General features: G+C 52.6%; 1 protein-coding gene across 3 annotated transcripts in view; it reads left to right on the top strand.

Annotated features, from left to right (window-relative positions):
• PAX7 (paired box 7) overlaps positions 1–20,241 on the top strand; it is a 119,810-nt gene that overhangs the window by 77,485 nt on the left and 22,084 nt on the right. Inside the window, exons 8-9 of one of the 3 annotated variants that reach the window (XM_023732021.1) lie at positions 555–577; positions 18,346–18,372. The exons of the other annotated variants lie outside the window; for them this stretch is intronic. Coding sequence (XP_023587789.1) covers positions 555–577; positions 18,346–18,372 — 50 coding nt within the window. The remainder of the gene's footprint in view (positions 1–554; positions 578–18,345; positions 18,373–20,241) is intronic. 3 annotated transcript variants of the gene reach the window in all.

Raw genomic sequence — 20,241 nt, 5'->3', positions numbered from 1 at the left:
CAGTGCCTGGCACACGGTGAGTGCTTGGCAAACGTTAGCAGCTGCATGCAGACCTCCTCACAGTGATGCACCACGTCCTCTTGGGGGCCACGTTATGAGGGTGACACTACTGACCTGGGCTCTGAGGTGGCTTGCCAGCCACAGAGACTGTCCTCACCAAGCCAGGCCCTTCTCTTTCTTTTCTGGCATTCCAGGTGACAATATAGCCTATAGACCAGAGTGGTTTCCCAACTGAACCTAATTGGCCTTTTTGAGGTTCAAAGCCACGACCTCTGTCTCATTAGTGCCAAGCACCAACTGGTCAGACTAACCTTCCAGAGTCGGGAGTTAGACACAACAGGATCCCAGGGCTGTCTGGGTGAGGGTGGCTGCAGAGACCCCAGGTGTGCACACTGGAGAATGTGGTCCAGGCCCCGCCTTATCATAAGAAGCAAAGTTGGAGGGGCATCCCCTGGAAAGCTGAAGAGGGACTTTGAGGTTACATGGGCTAGCCATCTTGCTTTACAGATAGAGGGCTTACTGGCCTGCTGATGGCCCTGCTACAACACTGGCAGGACCAGGGCTACGAGTCCAGGATGTCAGACTCCCTGACCACTGCTCTTCCCAGCACACCCCGTCTCAATGTAGGTTGAGGTTTATTCCCAAAGCAGCACTTCTGTCACAAGACAGAGGAGAGATCAGCAAAGAAGGGGCTCCTGAACCCTGGAGCAGCTGTCCCTGGGTGGCACAAATGGTTAGGAGCTCAGCTACTAACCAAAAGTTTGGCAGTTCAAACACACCCAGAGACATCTTGAAAGAAAGGCCTGGAGATCTGCTTCCAAAAGGTCACAGCCATTGAAAAACCTATGGAGCAGTTCTACTCTGCACACATGGGGTTGCCATGAGTCGGAATCCATTCAATGGCAATGGATTTGGGTGGTTTTTTGTTTTGTTTTGACCTCTGGAGCATGGTTTGGTGATGGAATTGAAGGATGAGAATGTTCCAAGCACTGTTTGGGCCCAGAAATGAACCCTGAGGAGGCAGGAGAGAGGAATAAAAATTGACCCACTAGTATGAGTAGTTAGACCAAGTGGAAACTTCTCCCCTTGTGGCTGGACGGGTTTGGAGTTGGATGTTGTGTTTACTGCCCTGCTTGGAAGGTCCTGAGTTGGACCCTCACTCCTCCTCCCAACCTAGGGTTTCCCCTGAAACCAAAAGTGAGAGACCCTCCAGAAGCTTCCGCCCCATTTTTCAGGGCTGAGAGGTCATGAGGACATGATGAATTGGGTGAACCTCCGAGTCCCGCCCATAAGTTTCCACCAAAGGTGTGAAGACAGATGAGAGGGTCTGACAGGGCAGAGGGGACCAGGAGGTGAACAGCTGCAGGAGGAGGGGCAAGGGGGCTGTACTCAGGGCAGATTCGAGGAGAGTAGGCAGGGGGGAGCACTAGCTGTACTTCCGTGCATGTGAACCCTTCGGGGTTAAGCTTCAAACATTTCCTGAAGGAAGGGGGTGGCCAGGGCCGGGCGCGGGTGGTTTCTGGGTCTTGTACAGAAGTTCCTGACATTTCTAAGCTCAAGCTCTTCTGTGCTCCCTCCTCTGACTGAGCAGGCATGCTTGACGTCTTTAGCACATTGTTTGTAGCTTTGCGGGAGTGGAGGGGGGATCCCCCATCAAGCGGGAGTCATCTGCAGGGAGATGTTGACAGATCCACCTCTCTCCCCAACAGGAGGGGCTTCCCCATAGCTCACCTGGGCAGGAGGGAGGGATGGGCCTGCTTTGGGAGGGGGTTCCCACCTGGGCTACAGGCCCATCACACTACCCCACTGCCCAGATTGCAGGACTCTGCCACTGTCCTCCCGATAGTCTTGGTTCTTGAAACTAGAGGGTGTTTTGTTCTTGCACAATCCGGAGGGGATTATGTTGAGGGGATGAAGTTGGGGCTCTGTGAGGACCTGCTCCGAGCTCCATAGGAGAACTGCTCATCACCCATGCTGATGCTGCCTGTGGGGAAAACGTGCCTCCTGCAGTGGGTTGATGGGGGTCCCTTGTCTCAGACCCAACCTGGGCCATGGGTGCTGCTGAGCCCCAGGGACTCCACGGAGATACTGCCTGGAGGAATTCCACGGAAAAGCCATTTACTCATCCCAGCTCTTGGCCTGTCTGCTGGCTTGGAAGGGGTAACTACTTTAACAAATATTTATGGAGTGCCTACTATGCACCAGAGCCCTGGTGGCGCAGTGGTTAAGAGCTACAGCTGCTAACCAAAAGGTCGGCAGTTTGAATCCACCAGCCACTCCTTGGAAACCCTATGGCGAAGTTCTCCTCTAGCCTATAGGGTCACTGTGAGTTGGAATTGACTCCACCACAATGGGTTTTTTTTTTTTTTAAAAAAAAAAAACACTATGTGCGAGGCACTGTTCTAGACACTTGGGGATAAATTAGTGATCGCCGCTTTAGTGGAGCTGGCATTATAACGGGGCAGACAGAAAACAAAAACATAGGACTTTCATGGTCTCCTTTGCTCCTCTTTGGAGCTTAAAATAAAGGAACCTATAAAAGGGATTCACATATTCACACCCCCCTCCCGGCACTAATTCACACTACACTGAACTATTTACATATTCACACTAGACTGAACTAATGAAAAATATTCTCTAAGCCTGCCGTTAATGACAGGACCATGATCACAATAAGTCAAGCCTTCTTGGCCTCTCCCTCTTCTTAGTTCTATTCTTCTCTTGCCCCTACATGTAATAATTATGGTGACAGCTTATGTGGAGTGAATGCTTACAGCAGGCCAGGCATAGGTGGGGCCAAGTGGTTTACCTGCTTTCACTCATTGGATCTCAGCAGTAATATTGTGATCCTCATTTTACAGATAAGGAAACTGAGGTACTTGGATGTTGACTTGTCCAGGGTCATCCAACCACCCATCCATCCATCCATGCATCCATCTGTCCATCTATCCATCCATCTATCCATCCACCAAATATTTACTGAGCCCCTACCATGTGTCAGAAGGAGCCCTGGTGGCACAGTGGTTAAGAGCCTGGCTGCTAACTGAAAGTTCTGCGGTTCGAACCCACCAGCTGCTTTGTGGGAGAAAGACGTGGCAGTCTGCTCCCATAGAGATTACTGCCTTGGAAGCCCTATGGGGCAGTTCGACTCTGTCTTATAGGGTTGCTATGAGTTGAAATCGACTTTACAGCAATGGGTTTACCATGTAACAGAGGGCATTGGTGGTTCAGTGGTGCTATGATGCTGAACAGGTTTCAGCAGAGTTTCCAGATTAAGATAGACTAGGAAGAAAGGCCCGGTGATCTACTTCCGAAAATCAGCCTGCGGAAACCCTATGGAACACAACAGTCTGATCTTATTGCACACGGGGTCACCATGACTTGGGGACCGACTCAACAGCAGCTAACAACACCACCACCACGTGCCAGGCTCTGTGGTAGGATCTGGAAAGTAGCAGAGCTAGGATTTGAACACAGCCTGCCTCTAGAGCCCACTATGCTTTTCTGTTGTATCTGCTCCATGAGGTTGGTCCTATGGTCCATATGGGGAAGCTGAGGCCCAAGGACACAGGGACAATTAATGGCAGAGCTGTGTTCAGAGCCAGTATCCCTAAACAGCTTTCCTCTTCTCTCTCAACCAGTAGGAATAAAGCTCAAGGCTGGAGCAAAGGGAGAGGGTCTCCCAAATGACTCTCAATGGCAAACACCCAATGCTGCCTCCAGGCATCATGTGGGGCCTCCAGGGAAGCCAGTCCAGCAGGAAACGATACCTCCATCAACTGGATACCAACTGGGTGCCAGATCCATGCTAAGCACTTAGATAAAGTCATTTGAGCCTCGCAGCAACCTTGTTGTTGTGTGCTGTCAAATTGATTCCAACTCACAGCAACCCTATAGGGCAGAGTAGAAGTGCCCAATAGGATTTCCCAGGCTGTAAACTTTATAAGGAGCCCTGGTGGTACAGTGGTTAAGAGCTCAGCTGCAACCAACAGGTCAGCAGCTTGAATCCACCAGTCATTCCTTGGAAACCTTATAGGGCAGTTCTACTCTGTCCTGTAGGGTTGCTATGAGTCGGAATCAACTCAACGGGAACTGTTTTTTGCTTTTTTTTTAATTTTATAAGAGCAGATCGCCAGGTCTTTTCTCCCACGGAGTGGCTGGTGGATTTGAGCCACCAACCTTTCAGTTAGCAGCCAAGCACTTAACCACTGCACTACCGGGGCTCCTTGCAGCAACCCTACACTTGGGGAAACAGGCTCAGAGAGGTTAAGTCACTTGCAAAAGGCTGCAGAGCTGGTGAGTGGCAGACGTCTGTCTATCTGGCCAACATGCCTCACTGCCACTCTGACCCTCAGCAGTCCCCTTGCTCTAAGAAACTTGGCTGTGCCCCTAATGTGGTGGGTACTGGAAACTTCCTTCGCCTCTTTCTCCTCTCACTTCCTCTTTGTGTCCCCCCCCCCCATTTTAATGGTGACAGCGCGTTTATAATAAGCATTTAAAATGAGTCTTGCTGGACCAGGGACGAGGAGGGAGCAGGAGATTTGTAGGCAGGAAGATGGGGAGGGGGATTGTGGGGTGTTAAATAGCCCAGAATTTTTAAAAACTGATGCAAATCACTGGTAGGAGAGAAAATTATGTGCAATTACTTCCTGATATTGGAAGGTTTTGCCTAGCCCAGGCAACAAGATCTCATTAACAAGCAGAAAATAAGATTGAAATGGTGTGTAAAAGAGCTGAAAAATGAATTTGAATGCTGCGTTTGTCCACAATTACCCCCTCCTTCACACATATTTTATTGCAATTTTTTTATTATTCTTAATCTCTCCATTCCTCAAAGCAGATTGGGGACATCCTGGCATTACCGGGGCGTCGGGAGGAGGTGTGGAGGATTTCCTGCTTCCCTGAAAGGAGACCCTTCTCGCGCACATTTTCTGAGGTTGGGTTTTGGAGGGATCAGGATTCATTTCTCCGGCTTAGCGGGTTGTAGGAACACGGGGCTTTAACCCCAGCCACGCTCTCCTCTGCGCCCCGCCCAGCCCTTCCTTCTCTTCCCTTCCCGGTCGCCTCTACTGCTGGTTTCCTTCCTCTCCACCTCCCTTCCCTTTGCCTTCTCGGGGTCTCTTCTAGGCTTTCCCTTTCTTGGGAAGCCCCCCCTTCATGTTCCACGGGTCGGGGGAAGCCTGGGAGTTCTGGTTTGGCCACTAATTACGTCGCTGTGTGGCCTTGGGGCAGCTTGCTTAGCCTCTCTGGGCTTCATTTTCCTCATCTGAAAGGGGAGTTGGTAATTCCTACCTCTCGGGGGTGCTGTGAGAATTAAGGGAGGCTTGGAATGTAAAGTATCTGGCACGTAAACCACTTGCTGTTGAGTCCGCTCTGACTCATGGCGACCCCACGTGTGTCAGAGTAGAACTATGCTCCATAGGGTTTTCAAAGGCTGACTTTTTGGAAGTAGATCACCAGGCCTTTCTCCCAAGGCACCTCTGGGTGGACTCGAACCTCTAACCTTTGGTTAGCAGCCGAGTGCATTAACCACTTGCACCACCCAGGGACTCCTGCCTGGCGTAAAGTAGCTGCTTCATGAATGTGCGTCTGGTCTCCTTGACGCCCAGCTCCATCTCTTCAGGTCTTTCTTTTCCCCCTTCCCTTCCTTTCCTCTCCCTTCCCTTCCTTTCCTCTCCCTTCCCTTCCTTTCCTCTCCCTTCCCTTCCTTTCCTCTCCCTTCCCTTCCTTTCCTCTCCCTTCCCTTCCCTCCCCTTTCTTTTCCTTTCCCCTTCCCTCTCTGTCTCCCTTATCCCCTTCGATTGGCTTGAAAATACCTGGAGTTTGCTCCCCCGCCCCCCGCCAGGACAGTGAAAGGTGTTCTGCTGACCCCAAGTCTGGGGGAGAGAGGGTGCTGGGGTACAGTTGTTGTTGTTGCTGGGTGCCAGTGAGTCAATATTCAACTCATAGCGGCCCCATGGGACAGAGTAGAACTGTCTCACAGGGTTTTCTAGGCTGTGATCTTTAACGGAAGGAGCCCTGGTGGCACACTGGTTTTGCACTCGGCTGCTAACGAGAAGGTTGGCTGCTAACCGAAAGGTGGTTGAAACCCACCAGCCGCTCCACAGGAGAAAGATGTGGCAGTCCACTTCCATAAAGATTAAAAACCAGTGAGCATTGTGTCGACTCATAGCGACCCTATTGGACAGAGTAGAACTGCTCCATAGGTTTCCGAGGAGGGGCCAGCAGATTCCAAATGCCGACCTTTTTGGTTAGCAGCTGAGCTCTTAACCACTGTGCCACCAGGGCTTCCCATAAAGATTACAGCCTTGGAAACTCTATGGGGCGATCGGTTTGGCATGGAAATCTTTACGGGAGCAGATAGTCAGGTCTTTCCCCTATGGAACCACTGGGTGGGTTCAAAGTGCCAAACTTTCAGTTAGTAGCCAGGCACTTAACTGTTGGGCCACCAGGGTTTCTTGAGGTGCAGTTAGCACCCCAGATTCTGCTGTCCCTCAACCCTACCGAGTCCCCAGGTTCTTGGAAGTATGAGCTGGGATAGAAGGAGCAGCTGACTCAAGCTGGAAGGATGCAGGCTCTGAGTGGTTTTTCCCAGGATTAGAAGAAAAGCTAAACTGAGTCACCCGCCCTACACACCCACTCATTTCTCCCTGTGACCAACAGGGATGGTGCGAGGTCAGGGGTCAGTTTGTGCAAAGGGCCAGGAGTCCGTGGCCGGATTTCCCCTGGACCTGGAGCTGAATGACATTTGTCAGCCTCTGCCCTCCTCAACTGGCTTTCACTGAACCCAGGAACAGCACAGCTGCAGAGACCTCACAAGCCATGCCCACCAGCCCCTCTTCACAGCCCTGGACAGCGTGACAATTGGGGGACGTGGTTCATGTCCACTCTGCTCATCAGTGTCCGCCCACACCCCAAGCTTTCGCTTGCCCCTTCCCCTTTCTTCCCAGCCCAGCCAGCCCCAGAGCGGGAAGAGCTGCCAGGGTGGGGTTGGCAAGAGCAGAGGTGTAAATTGATGGCGGGCTGTAGTCCTGGGTACCCGCCATGGGCATCCTCCGAGCCTTCTAGGCCCTGGGGGGACAGACCCTGCCAAGATGCTGCTCTCACATCCAGCTCTGCCTTTGTCCACGGTTAACCTACCTCAGTGGGAAAAGCTGAGTTATTTCCCGCCTGGCGCTCCTCGCCAAACAAAACCACCTGCTGGTGTCAATCAGAGGCCCCATCTGCAGCCACAAGGGAGAGGCCTGGGCAGAGCCTCCTTGTCTCCTGTGAAAACAGACCCATGTTTATGTCTCTGCATTTCTTACCCCTTTTTCCTGGGTGGAGGGGGACGAGGAGGGGTGGGAGAGGGAAGAAACCCTTCCCAGAGAGAAAGGCAAGACCAGAATTGGGAACTTTCCAGACTGCTGGCGGCAGGCGGAGGGAGGGGTCATGCTTATGCATTGGCTCTGCTGGAAGCAGGGGTGCCTGGTTTATTGCCTGGCGTCCAGGGTGACTTTGGGGTCATCCTATCATTGATGGAGAAGCAACCCTGGTCTTTCCTCCTTTCTCAGAGGACTGAGCGGGATTCTGGAAAGATGGAGTTTGAGCCCACGTCCCTGAGTCTGAAGAAAAGATAAGGATCAAAGGCCACTCTGGGCCCCTTTTTTGCTCACCACTGAAACACTGCATCATCTAGACTCCGTACCCTGAGAAGGTGGGGGCGGGGGTCTTACCTCTGCCCCATAAACAGTCCGGGAAGGGGCACGTGCATCCTTCTTGGGAGAGCTAGATGTTCCCATGCACCACTTGTCATCAGGGCCCCTGGTCTTCAGCTATGAGCACAGGTGGAGCAGCATCTGTGCACGATGATTTATTCTAGTAATGCCCATAACGCTGTTCCTAGCACATAGTGCTGTTGTTGTTCGGTACCGTCGAGTCCATTTGCCACTCATAGCAACTGCATGTGACAGAGTAGAACTGCCCCCATAGGGTTTTCTAAGCTGTAATCTTTATAGGAAGGAGTCCTGGTGGTGCAGTGGTTAAATACTCGGCGGCTAACTGAAAGGTCGGCAGTTCAAACCCACCAGCCCCTCCACAGCAGAAAGACGTGACAGTCTGCTTCCGTAAAGATTACAGTCTTGGAAACCCTGTGGGGCAGTTCTCTGTCCTACACGGTCACTATGAGTCGGAATTGACTCCATGGCAATAGGTAATCTTTACAGGAGCAGATTGCCAGGTCTTTTCCCCCTCCGAGCTGCTGGGTGGGTTCCTTTTGGTTAGCAGCCAAGTGCTTAACCGTTGTGCTGCCAGGGCTCCAGCACATAGTAGGGCTCCAACAACTGTTGGCCAATCCCCCAGGCATGCTGCAGGCCTAGTTCAATGTAACTATGGTCTGTTCTCAAGAGGGTTTTGAGGCAGCTGATCATTTAGTTTATACTTGATGTCATTACATACTAGCTCCTTCACATTCATTCATCTAGCTCCTGTTATTAGCACAGTATATAGGGAGGCTTGAGAAAAAGCATATGACTGTCTCTGCTCTTACAAAGTATATTTTGAGGAAGACAATATTGCCCAGATAGCAGTCAGAGAATCAGTTGTTGACAACTGAATGTGACTTCTGGCCAGACAGGAAGAGCAGAGGAAGTTTGGAGATGGGAGGGCATAGTCAGAGAAGGTTTCCTGGAGGAGAGTCGCCAAAGGAGAGGTAGGATTTGCTCAGGGAAAAGTAAGGAAAGGGGTAGGAAGACAGCAGCAAATACAAAGGCAAGTGCTAAAATAGTCACGAATTTAGATGTACCATGGGTGCAGTAGGATGATCATCCGTACCAGAGTTTGAATTCCAGCTCCTCCACTTGCTGTGTGACCATGGGCAAGGTACATAAGCTCTCTGAATCTCAGTTGCCTCATCTGTGAAATGGGAGCAATACCACTCACCTTGCAGCATTATGAGAATTAAATGAGTCTGTTGATGTGAAACACTCAGCACCATGCCTAGCACATAGTAGGAGCTTAATAAATGACCATTTCCCCACTCTGCCTCTTCCTGCCCTGAATAGAGAGAACTGGTCAGTTCTGACCAGGTTTCTTTTCTTTGTGGGACTGGAGGCCCAGCCTAGCCCAGACTGGAGCCTGGTCACTGATTCGAAAGTCAGGAGACCCTAGCTCCCACCCTGCTCTGCCTCTGACCCACTGAGTGGCCTTGGTAGATACCTCCCGACACTGGGCCTCAGTTTCCTCAGGAAGGAGATGGGCCACCTGCTCAGGAAGGAGCTTCCTGCTCAGAGCCGGTGATTCTGTGGGTTCTTTGTATACACGCATGAGTCATAACCTCTAGATCTGTGGGTGGGAGCTGGCCCTTCTCTTGGTCCTGCACCTCATCCCCATCCTTCTGGGGCCTCAGCCTGGGCCTGCTGTGGCTTCCCGACAGGCCAGGGGGGTTAGCGGTCCAGAGCTGCCTGGCTTGGTGGGGAAGAATGCAAATAGAGGATTTGTCCTTCTTCCTGATTAGCACGGGGGCTCGGGACAAGACAGTCCTGGCAGATAGAAGGGAACAAAATGAGGGAGATTAGCAATTAATACGGTGGGCAGACTCAGAGCTGCACAGGCCCATCCCTGGGGTCCCCAGTAGGAGGGAGGCCACCGGGGTGGCAGGGCTGCCAGACCTGGGAGGCCAGAGAAAACCCCAAGTAGGGGAGGTGGGGTGACTTTGAGAGTCCCCAAAGGGCCATGCTCACCCCTTCCTGCAAGGCTTTGCACCTGCAGCTCCCTAGCCTAGGACACCTCCACCGCCCCCAACCCCATCATCTCAAACTCACCCCGATTGTTCTTTAAGAAGTGGCCTCCTTCCAGGAAGCCTTCACTCAAGTTGGGTTCATGGTGCTCTCTTCCCATGCTCACCTCTCAATTGCATTTATCCCGTTTTATCAGTATGTTAAAATACCTGTATTATTAGACACATATTATTAAATAGTAATAATAATCATGGCTAAAATTTTTGAGCACTTACCACAGGCCAAATGCTATGCTAATCTCTTTACGTGGATTATCTCATTTAATCTTCACAACATCCCTTTGATTTGTTTTACGAACGGGGGGTGGGGGAGTGGGGTGTGGAAGGGAGAGAGGCACTGTGCTGTTTAAATAACGGGTCCAAGGTTGAGTTGGTAACAAGTGGCAAGGCCAGGATCTGAACCCAGGCTGCCTGACTCCAGCGATCATGCTCTTACAGTGCATGTCATTAAAATGGCGTGTCTCCCACTAGCTTGTGGGACCTTTAAGGGCCCCAAACATGACCCTTTGAGCTCTGCTAGTCCCAGTGCCCGGTGGAAGCAGGAGAAGAGAGGGCTCAAGAGTGTGGACTGTGGAATACCTCTGCCTAGGTCCAGTCCCCAGCATTGTCCTCTCCTACCTGTGTGACTCCAAACAGGTTCTGTAACTTCTCCACCTCATTCCCCGCCCCACCTCCACCCCATAAGATAGGGGTATTAAGAGTTCTCATCTCATAGAGCTAGTAAACAAAGCACCTAGAACAGTATCTGGTACAATTGTTAGTTGCCATTGAGTCCATTCTGACTCATGGCAACCCACCTGTGCAGAGTAGAACTGGTCCATGGGGTTTTCAAGGCTGTGACCTTTCAGAAGCAGACTGCCAGGCCTCTCTTCCTAGGCACCTCTGGGTGGGTTCAAACCACCAATCTTTCAGCTAGCAGTTGAGCACTTAACCATTTGCATCACCCAGGAACTCCTCTGGTACAATATGGGGTTGCTATTTGCAGATGGGGTTGCCAAGGCTCTGGCAGGTGCTGTGACATGCCCAAGGTCACACAGTGAGGTAGTGCAGGGCCCAGACCCAGACTTTCTGTTACAGAATTAATTTCCCCAGGTCTTTCAGCCGTTGCTGCTAGTCTTCATTTCCCATCTTCTCTCCCCTAGCCCTGCTCTTTTTGTTCTCCTGCTCCTTTTACCTCCCTCTCTGGATTCTTGCCCCACCCCAACCTCAGCCCCAAGGCTCCCCATCTCTCTTGACCCCCCGCCCACCCCCTCTCTCTCCTGGCCCTCTCCCCAGCTGTGAGCATTTCTCCAACACCCTTGGCAGAGGGAACAGGTGTTCTGAGCCACACCAGGGAGTGCTGCTGAGAGGTAGATGGGGAGGAAGACTCCTCCCCCAGGGGCTTCTGGGAACATCTGTTAGCTGGGCCAGTGTCCCCAAGGGTGCTGTTGGAGCTGTCTGGAAGGTCAGGTCTCGAATGCCACCCTCAACTCCTGGGCAGCCTGGGCCCAGTCACTCCCCCACTCTGCACCTGTTCCATTCTGAGTGGTAAAGGCCAGAAGTTTCTTTAGAGGGTGAACAGCCTCCAACCACTCCCCCAGCCCCCACTTCCCCAGCCCAGTCCAGCCTGGCCTAGCCAGGCCTGCCTTCCTACCTTCTTTCTCCTCCACTCTTGCCTCGTTGTCCTGTCCCTCAGCCCGGAACTTTCTCCTGGGCGCCCAGGTGACTGGAAATTCATCTCTGATTTCCTTTTTGCACACTCCCTCTGCTCCCCATTTCTCTCCTTTCCCCATTTCCTTCCTCCTCCTCCCCAGTTAAGGAGCCCTGGTGGTTAAGCAGTGATTAAGCGCTGGACTGCTAACCAAAAGGTGGGCGGTTAGTACCCACCAGCTGCTCTGTGGGAGAAAAGACTGGGCAATCTGCTCCGGTGAAGATTACAATCTAGGAAACCCTATGGGACAGTTATACTCTGAGCTATAGGGTTGCTGTGAGTCGACAATAGGTTTGGTTTGGTACTCCCCGGTTCTTCTCTCCTCTCTTCCTTTTTGGCTCCATTTCCCTCCCTCCACTTGCAGCCCAGCTTAGACACCCTCCCCCTGTGCCCACCATCTCCTGTTCACCTCTCCTGACTGATCCTCTCTTTCTTCCTCCCTCGCCTAGACCCCTGCTTCCTCCTTCCCCTCCCCCCTCCTGCTTTCTTTCAGACCCTCCACGCCCCCCACCCTTTCCGTCTCCCTTTCCCTCCTTCCTTCCCTCCTCTCATACCCAGTCTTTCTCCTAATCTCTTTCATTCTTCACTTCTTCTCTCTCACCTCCCATTTTTTCCCAGCAAACACCTCTTTTTTCTCCATCTTCAGCCCCCGGTCTCCTCTCCCGTCACTCTCTAGCCCACTACGTTCCTCTTCCCATTTCTCCTGTCTAAGGCCTGGGATCTCTGGGACCTGCCCAACTCGCTAATGGTGGGCTCTGAGGCAGGGGCTCCTGGCGCGGGTCCCTGAGGCCCAGCTGACCCGGGTCCGGGGCGGGTGGGGGTGGCAGCGTCGAGGGGGTTGGTGATCAGCTGGGCTGGATCCGCTGCCGCCCCTCCCCGCGCTCCGCCGCCACCGCTGCCGCCGCGCCTTTGATCCATGGCCCGAGGCCGCCTGACAGTGGAAAATGCGGGGAGACAAAACCACTCAGTCAAAGTGATTCCCAACAACTGTCTCCCCGAGATAAGGACGCGCTCGAGCTCGGCGGGGCGGCCTGCTTAATTCCTCCTGCCCGGGCCTGGGATCCGGGAGCAGCGAGCGAGCCGGACCGCCCCCCAAACGTGTGGAGCCGCCTGCGCCGGCCGGGCGCCTAGCGGGTCCGGGCGCGGGTACTGCTGCGGCCGCCGTCCCAGGGCTCAAGGCCGGGCAAGGGACCCAGCTGGCCAGGTGAGCGGGCCAGGGCTGCCTGCTCAGTGAGGAAGAATCTGCGAGGCGCTGCCGGCTTCCTGCCCGTTCCCTGTCCATTCATGGATCTTCATGAGCCCCCTTCTGCCAGCTTTTCCCTTTGCCTAGAACATTCTCACCCTCCCCTCTCTTCACTTAGCCAGGGCCATTCATTTGTCTGGTCTCATCTCAGAGGTCACTTCCTCCGAGAAGCAGCAGCCTCAGTGGCCTTGCCCCTTCCCACAGCCCCTGTTCTCCCACCCAGGGTGGCAATTTGCCCCTGAGGTCTAACTTTCTGGATACTGCTCTCTCCCTCTAAAACAAGGACCAGGCTATCCTGCTGGCCTCTGTGTCCTCAGCACATAGCTTGGCACGTAATGTTGTTAGTTGCTGTTGAGCCAGCTCCGACTCACGGCAACCCCACAAATAGCAAGAAGGAAACATTGCCGGTCCTGAGCCATCTTTGTGATTGTTGATATGCTCAAGTCCATTGTTGCAGCCACTGTGTATTTTGGGTGCCTTCCAGTCTAGGGGGCTCATCTTCCCGCATGACGTTGGACATTATTCTATTGTGCTCCCTAAGGTTTGCATTGGCTAATTTTCTAAAATGGATTGCCAGGCCTTTCTTCCTAGTCTGCCTTAGTCTAGAAGCTCTACTGAAACCTGTCTACCATGGGTGATCCTGCTGGTATTTGAAATACTGGTGGCATAGCTTCCAGCATCATAGCTACACACAAGCCACCACAGGATGACAAACTGACAGACGGGTGGTGGCAGCACATAATAGAGTCCAATAGACAGTTGTGAGCATGAGTTGTACACTCTCTGAGCAGGTGGTCTGTGCCAGACTCTGTGCACGGAGGATAGCAGGTGAGCTAAACCCGGCCCTGCCTTCATCAACCTTCCAGTTAGTTCAGTGAGAGACAAGTAAGCAGACCACCACGACACAGAAACCTCCAGAGACGAGGGGATGCCGGGGTTGAGCCAGGGAGGGGCTGTGTCCCCAGGCACCCTCTTGCAAAGGAAATGCCCTCCTCAGGGCTATCTCGCCTGGCTGGGCTGGACAGATGACCTGGAGGCTCAGCTTTGCTTTCGGACCAAGTTCCTTGGCAAGCTGAGGTCTGATGTGGAAAGGCAGGAGATCAGATTTTGCAAAGTGAGGCCAAAGGAGAACCCGCATGATCCTGAGCTATATAACCTCTGTGGGGCCACTGGGGATAGAGGGAGCCAGCGTGTTTGGAGTGATGGCAGGGGGACAGAGGTCACAGAGAGGCCGAGTTCAGCTCAGAGTTAAGGAAGGGCTTTCCAACAGTCAGAACTGGCCAGGGATGGAAGGGGCAACCTTGTAAAGCAGTGAGCACCCCATCTCTGGGGGGATGCAAGCAGAATGTGGACCACACCTGTCAAGACTGTTGGAAAGGGGATTCTTTGAAGGGTGGGGGATTTAATTAGAGTGAGTGGCTCCCAAACCTGTGTATCAGAGTGACCTGGACGCCTGTTAAAAATCTAAATCCCCAGACTCCATGCTTAGAGGCTGACTCAGCAGTTCTATAGTGGGCTTGGGATCTGTACTTTTAAGAAGATATCATCCAATGCAGCTGGTCCAAGGCCTAGCACACCTGAAGCCCAGGATTAAAGAGCTTTCACCTTGTCAGCCTCACCCGGGGGAGCATGAGTTCCTAGCCTCAGTCTGCCCAGGGATTCCTGTGTACCCAGACAGCATTAGCACCTTGACCTCCGTTAGTGTGTGACTAGGGGCTGAATCTGTTTGAATTGCACTGACAATCTCCCCCAAGCAATGTCAGAGCAATCTAGAGGTAGTCAGCCCACTGCCTCATTTTACAAAAAGAGATACCCAGGATACCCCTGCACACTTTTCATTGCCCAGGAAGACTCGGGCTTAGCAGGGCTTTATTGAGGCATGGTGGGTGTGGCAGTGGCCTGATTGTTCCAGAGGGTCAGTTTATAGCATTTGCTGTCGTCTCTGCCTCTGCTTCCAGCAGTATCGGCGGTCTCTGCTTTTACACCAGGCCCTGGGAAATCTCTTAAAGCATCCAAAAAGAGGCAGTTGGTAAATGAGCACTGAACAGGGAGTCAGGAGACCTGGGTGGGGCGTGTGAGGGACACTCACCTCTGCCCAGCTCCTGTCCTTCCATCCTGCTGGGCAAGGGTGGGGTGCCAGAAGGCTAGGGTCTTTTGGGAGTGAGTAGAGAGAATGAGGGCTCAGGACTGGGCTCCCTGAGCTCCTTGGGATAGCTGGTGGAACTGGCCCAAGGCCAAATGAACATGACCTTCTCGCCAGACCGGGAGTCTCTGACCTGCGGAGTTAGAGGATTAAGGTCCCGTGAGGGTGCTGGCAAGTGTCTTATCACAAAGGGGACATGCTCAGGCTGAAACTGAGACCTGATGCTTGGGGCAGAAGTTCCTGAGCCTGCCCCAAGGGGCTTCCTTCCCCACCACAGACAATACCATTGCCCACCCCAAACTCTTGAGCATCCTTCTTTCCCTGAGCCCCTGGGTGCTGACTCCAACTCCAGCCAACTCCATTCTCCCTCTCTCTGCCTCCAGGGGGAGGAGCTGTCTTGACTGGGCCCCCGCCCTGCTTCTACCCCCTACCCGAAGAAGCAGGGCTGCTGTTCCCAAATCATTACTTTCACAGTAACAGCAACAACATGCACCTTTTGTTTAGGACCGGTGGTCCACAAGGTACCCCAATTAGCTATTTGCACAGAGTCGTGAGGACCTGGAATCACTGTGCACATTTTACAGATTCAGAGTCAAGTACAGAACAAGGGGCAATGTCAGAATTCAAACTTCAGGTCCGTCTGAGGCCAAACATTAGTTTCTGTCCTCCATGCTGTTCAGACAGGAAAGGCAGCGACTGGACTAGAGCCTTTGCTGCTCCAGGTTTGCTCTGCACTTGACCCTGATCTCAGGGGATTCACATGCATGTGGAAGTTTGAGAAGCACTCGCTGAGATGACCTCATCATGCCCTACCCCCTGCAGTGACAAAGTGGACCACCCTGGACAACAGAGGAAGGAGAAAGGAGGGGACCTGGGAGGGGATGGGACTTGTCCAAGGTCCCTCAGGGAGCAGAGAGGTGGGCTGAGGGCTTCCCAGACCTGTGGCCCTGCGCTGTGCTGACAACCAGATGGGCCAGGGCATGTGGCTGGTACTCAGGCTGTCTGGCAGGACGTCAGCATGGCAGGCTCAACCCCGGGTGCACTAAGCTACTCTGGCTGATTGGAGAGGTGCCTCCTGCAGAGGTGGGCAGGAGTGGCAGGCAGAGGGGCAAGGAAGGGGACAGACAGACCGACAGACCTATAGAGAGGGCCAGGATGTGAGATGCTGGTGGAGAGAAGGGAGGTGAGTAGAGATGAGACTCAAAAGGGCCAGGAAAGGGAGACATGGAGGAGAGTAGTGGGCGGAAGGAGACTAAGACAGAGACACGGACAGAGACAGAAAGACAGAGAGAAGGCCACTCAGAGACAGAAAGAACAAGAGACAAAGCGACACAAAGACAGGCGCAGGGACAGGGAAAGACAGAGAGAAACAAGGAGGAACCATCTCTAAGGGAATGAGAAGTGATGGAGCTTCAGAGGCCACACCTGGAGGGAGGAGGACTTGCAGACACAGAACCAGTGGAGGAGCCCAGACAGGAAGGAGGACCCCAGAGCCTGAGGGTCAGGTGCAGAGGAGGGCTCCAGGGCTCAGAGAAGAGGGAGACAGAGCTCCAGGCTCTGCAGTCAGATGCACCCGAGTTTGAACCCCAGCCCCACCACCTCCTAGCTGTGAGGCCTTGGGGAGGGAAGAAACTTCGCACCCTGTGCCTTGGTTTCCTCCATTAATGGAGCAGCAGTGGTAAAAGATCCCCTCATCCCCCAACACCATAACCTGCCAGAGTTCAGCCCCCTCTCCACCTTCCCTTCAGCCGTTCTCCCACCCCCAGTCCAGGTTTCTGCGGCAGGGGCCAGGTGAAGGGGCAGCCCAGCCTGAACCCCAGATGCCCTGCTCCGAGCCCTGGCCTCCTGGTGTGGCCCTGGTTGGTCCCAGGGCCGCCGGAGCCCAGGGTGAGAAGTCCTGCCCTTTGGCCAAGTGTTTCCCTTTAGTTCCAGATGCCACCCTGACAGGTGCTCTCCTGTGATTAATGTCCCCACCTCTGGGCCTGGGACCAGCCCCTCCTCCCCAAGCCAGAGATGGCAGGTGGGTGGGCAGCACAGGGTCTGCTCCCTCCCGGACCTGGCCTGGACCTCTCACCAGGAGCAGAGAACAGGCCCCGCTAAAGTTGCCCTCTGATGAGCCAGTCGGCTGTGGCTGAGTCTCTGAGTTTGAGTCTCTGCTCTCCCATCTGGATGATGACGTTCACAATCTCGCCCTTCTGTCACCAGTAAAGGAGGCTACATTAGCAAAATGCCGGGACTCCTTGGGGCAAGGCAGAGAGGCCGCTGAGGGCGTCCTGGGAGGTCCACACAGTCCTGATCATGAAGTCATTAATGGTGGACATAGGGCGCATGAGATTAACTTCTGCTCTTTCAGTTGTGTGGGGAGCTGAACTTGACAGTTGTCAGATCACGCATGCAAATACAAGCTTTAACAATTTGAAGGCTCTGTGCAGAGTGGCAGGGGAAGGGACCTTGGGTAGTTGAGGGTATAGCCAGGGTTAGGGGCTTTGGAGTTTGGGGGACTGTGCTCAGAGGTAGGGGCCATAGTTGAAATGTAGGTTGAATTAGAATTGGTCATGGCTGAATTGGAGATTATTATCTAAATTAAAAGCAATGGTTACTGGCTGTGTGATCTTGGGCAAATGATTTGACCTCTCTGTTCTTCAGTTACCTCATCTGTAAAATGTGGATAACAGGAGTACCCACTTCACAGGGCTGTTGTGAGGGGTAAATGAGTTAACACACATAAAATGCTTAGACTACTACGTAGCATGTAGCAAGCATTGAAGAAATATGGGCTAGAATTACTAGTTGCCATCGAGTTGATTCCGACTCATGGTGACCCCATGTGTGCCAGAGTAGAACTGTGCTCCACAGGATTTTCATCGGTTGATTTTTCAGAAGTAGATCACCAGGCCTTTCTTCCAAGGTGCCTTTCGGTGGACTCAAACCTCCAACCTTTTTGTTAGCAGCTGAGTGTGTTAACTGTTTGCACCACTCAGGAACTCCATGCTAGGATTATGAATGGTTAAATTAAAAAGTGTAACTAGCATCAGAGTCATGGGGTTGGGTTATAATCAGAGCTGGGGGCACAGGTTGGAGTTGGGGTGCATGCAGTATGGGTCAGGGGCTCCATTCTGGTTCCCTTTCCATCCTTGTGCAATCTTCTTTCCGTATAACCTGAAGCATCACCTCCCCAGCCTGTAGCACCATCAACAGAGCCACTATCTCCTCCTGCATCTCTGCCAGGCCCGGGGACTGAAACAAGACAACATCTCTCTGAGATCATCCCCAGCCTCTTGTTTGTTTGGTACGTAGGACCCGTGGGCACGTTTTTTGCTAATTTTGCGGCTGCCTTTATCAAATGGGGATTCACAGGCTCTTTATCCTCGATAAGTGGATTAGTCAGTGAGCTAAACAAGGAGGTGTCGGATGCAGGGGCTGTTCAGGAGAAGATATTTGTTTTGCGAAGAATGGAGCCTGCGTTCCCTGCCCTGTGTGGGCGAGGCAGGAAGGCGTTGCAGTAGCTGGAAGGGCCCTCTGTGCAACTTCTCCTGAGGGCAGGGGAGCCCTAGCTCATGAGAAGTTTCTAGAGCACATGTGGGGAATAAGAGAGAGGCTGGGTCCCAGGAGGAAGGGCCCCTGGGCCCATCAGGGGAGGGGAGAATGAAATCTGAATTGAATTCAGCTACCAAGTATACCGGAGCCCTCGTGGCGCAGTGGTTAAGAGCTATGGCTGCTAACCAAAAGATTGGCAGTTCGAGTTCGCCAAGCTGCTCCTTGGAAACCCCATGGGGCAGTTCTACTCTGTTCTATAGGGTTGCTATGAGTCGAAATCGACTCAACAGCCAACGGGTACCAGCTGTACCAGGAGCCCTGGTGGCACAGTGGGTTAAGTGCTCAGCTGCTAACCGAAAGGAAAAGGTCAGTAGTTCAAACCCACCAGCCGCTCTGCGGGAGAAAGATGTGGGAGTCTGCTTCCATAAAAATTTACAGGCTTCAAAATCCTATACGGCAGTTCTATTCTGATCCTATAGGGTCTCTATGAGTCAGAATCGACTAGTTGGCTAGGGGTATACCAGGTATACCAAGAGTCCCTGGGTGGTGAAAACAGTTAAGCACTCGACTAGTAGCCAGAAGGTTGCTGTTTCAAACACCTCCAGAGGTGCCTTGGAAGACAGGCCTGTCGATCTGCTTCCAAGAGGTCACAGCCTTGAAAACCCTATGGAGCAGTTCTACTCTGCACCCATGGGGTCACCATGAGTCAGAATCGACTCGATGGCAACCAACAACAACAACCAAGTATACCTACCCCTTGCCATCGAGTCAATTCCGACTCATAGCGACCCTATAGGACAGAATAGAACTGCCCCATAGGGTTTCCTAGGAGCTGCTGGTGGATTCGAACTGCCGACCTTTTGGTTAGCATCTGAGCTCTCACCCACCAGAGCTCCAAGCATACCTAGTAGAGGTACATTTTGAGTTGTGTCACCTTCCTGGGCTGCAGCTTCCTCCTCTCCATCTTCTATCTTCATACGCCTTTCCTCTTCCTTCTCTTCCCTTTCCTTCTGACCTTTCCCTTCCTTTTTGATTCTTTTCTTACTCCCTCAAATACCTCCAAGGGCCTCTGCCTGGCCCTTTGCTAAGTACTGTGAATTTAGACATGGGTAAGACATGGTCCTTGCTCATGCTGAGTTCATAGTCCTATTGAACAAACCAAATGGCTCAATCAAAAATCAAACAAACACTGCTGTTGAGTCAATTCCAACTCATAGCGACTCTATAAGGTTTCCAAGGCTGTACATCTCTATGAAAGCAGACTGCTACATCTTTCTCCTGCAGAGCCATTGGTGGTTGTGAACCACCGACCTTTCGGTTAGCAGTTGATCGCTTTAACCACTGTGCCACCAGGGCTCCTTTTGGTCCCCCAAATATGGCAGCAAGACGCAAATCTAGTTGGAAATCCTGGGATATTTCCGGCTGTTTCCTGAGCCTTGGTGATCTCTAAGGGATGGCCATCCGGTGCACACAGTGCTTCTCCAACTTTTCTCCCAGGCACTCCTGGTAATAGTTGAGTGGGATCCCCCTGAGACCCCTAGGGGTAGGGGTGGGGTAAGTGCAGAGTTTCATTTATTATCTTTAAAATGCATGTGAACTTTGCATTCTTTGCCACTGTGGATCCATATTTGCTGGATACTAATAATGCAGTCGGAGCCCTGGTGGTGCAGTGGTTAACATTAGCATCATGTCAACTTGGCTCTCCAGGAAGTTGCACCAGATTTAGCCTGTAACTTTGCATCGCACGTGGTGGCTGATTGGATGCTGGGACTGAGGGACAAGGTGAAGATGACATTTGGGGTCTGGGTAACCAAGAGGGTGATGGAATCATAGACGGAAGCAGGGAATCCTGG

Source organism: Trichechus manatus, unplaced genomic scaffold (assembly GCF_000243295.1).
Source record: "Trichechus manatus latirostris isolate Lorelei unplaced genomic scaffold, TriManLat1.0 scaffold00048, whole genome shotgun sequence".
Taxonomy (NCBI): domain Eukaryota; kingdom Metazoa; phylum Chordata; class Mammalia; order Sirenia; family Trichechidae; genus Trichechus; species Trichechus manatus.
The sequence above is the reverse complement of the archived record's forward strand: the minus strand, read 5'-3'. Positions and strand labels throughout refer to the sequence as shown.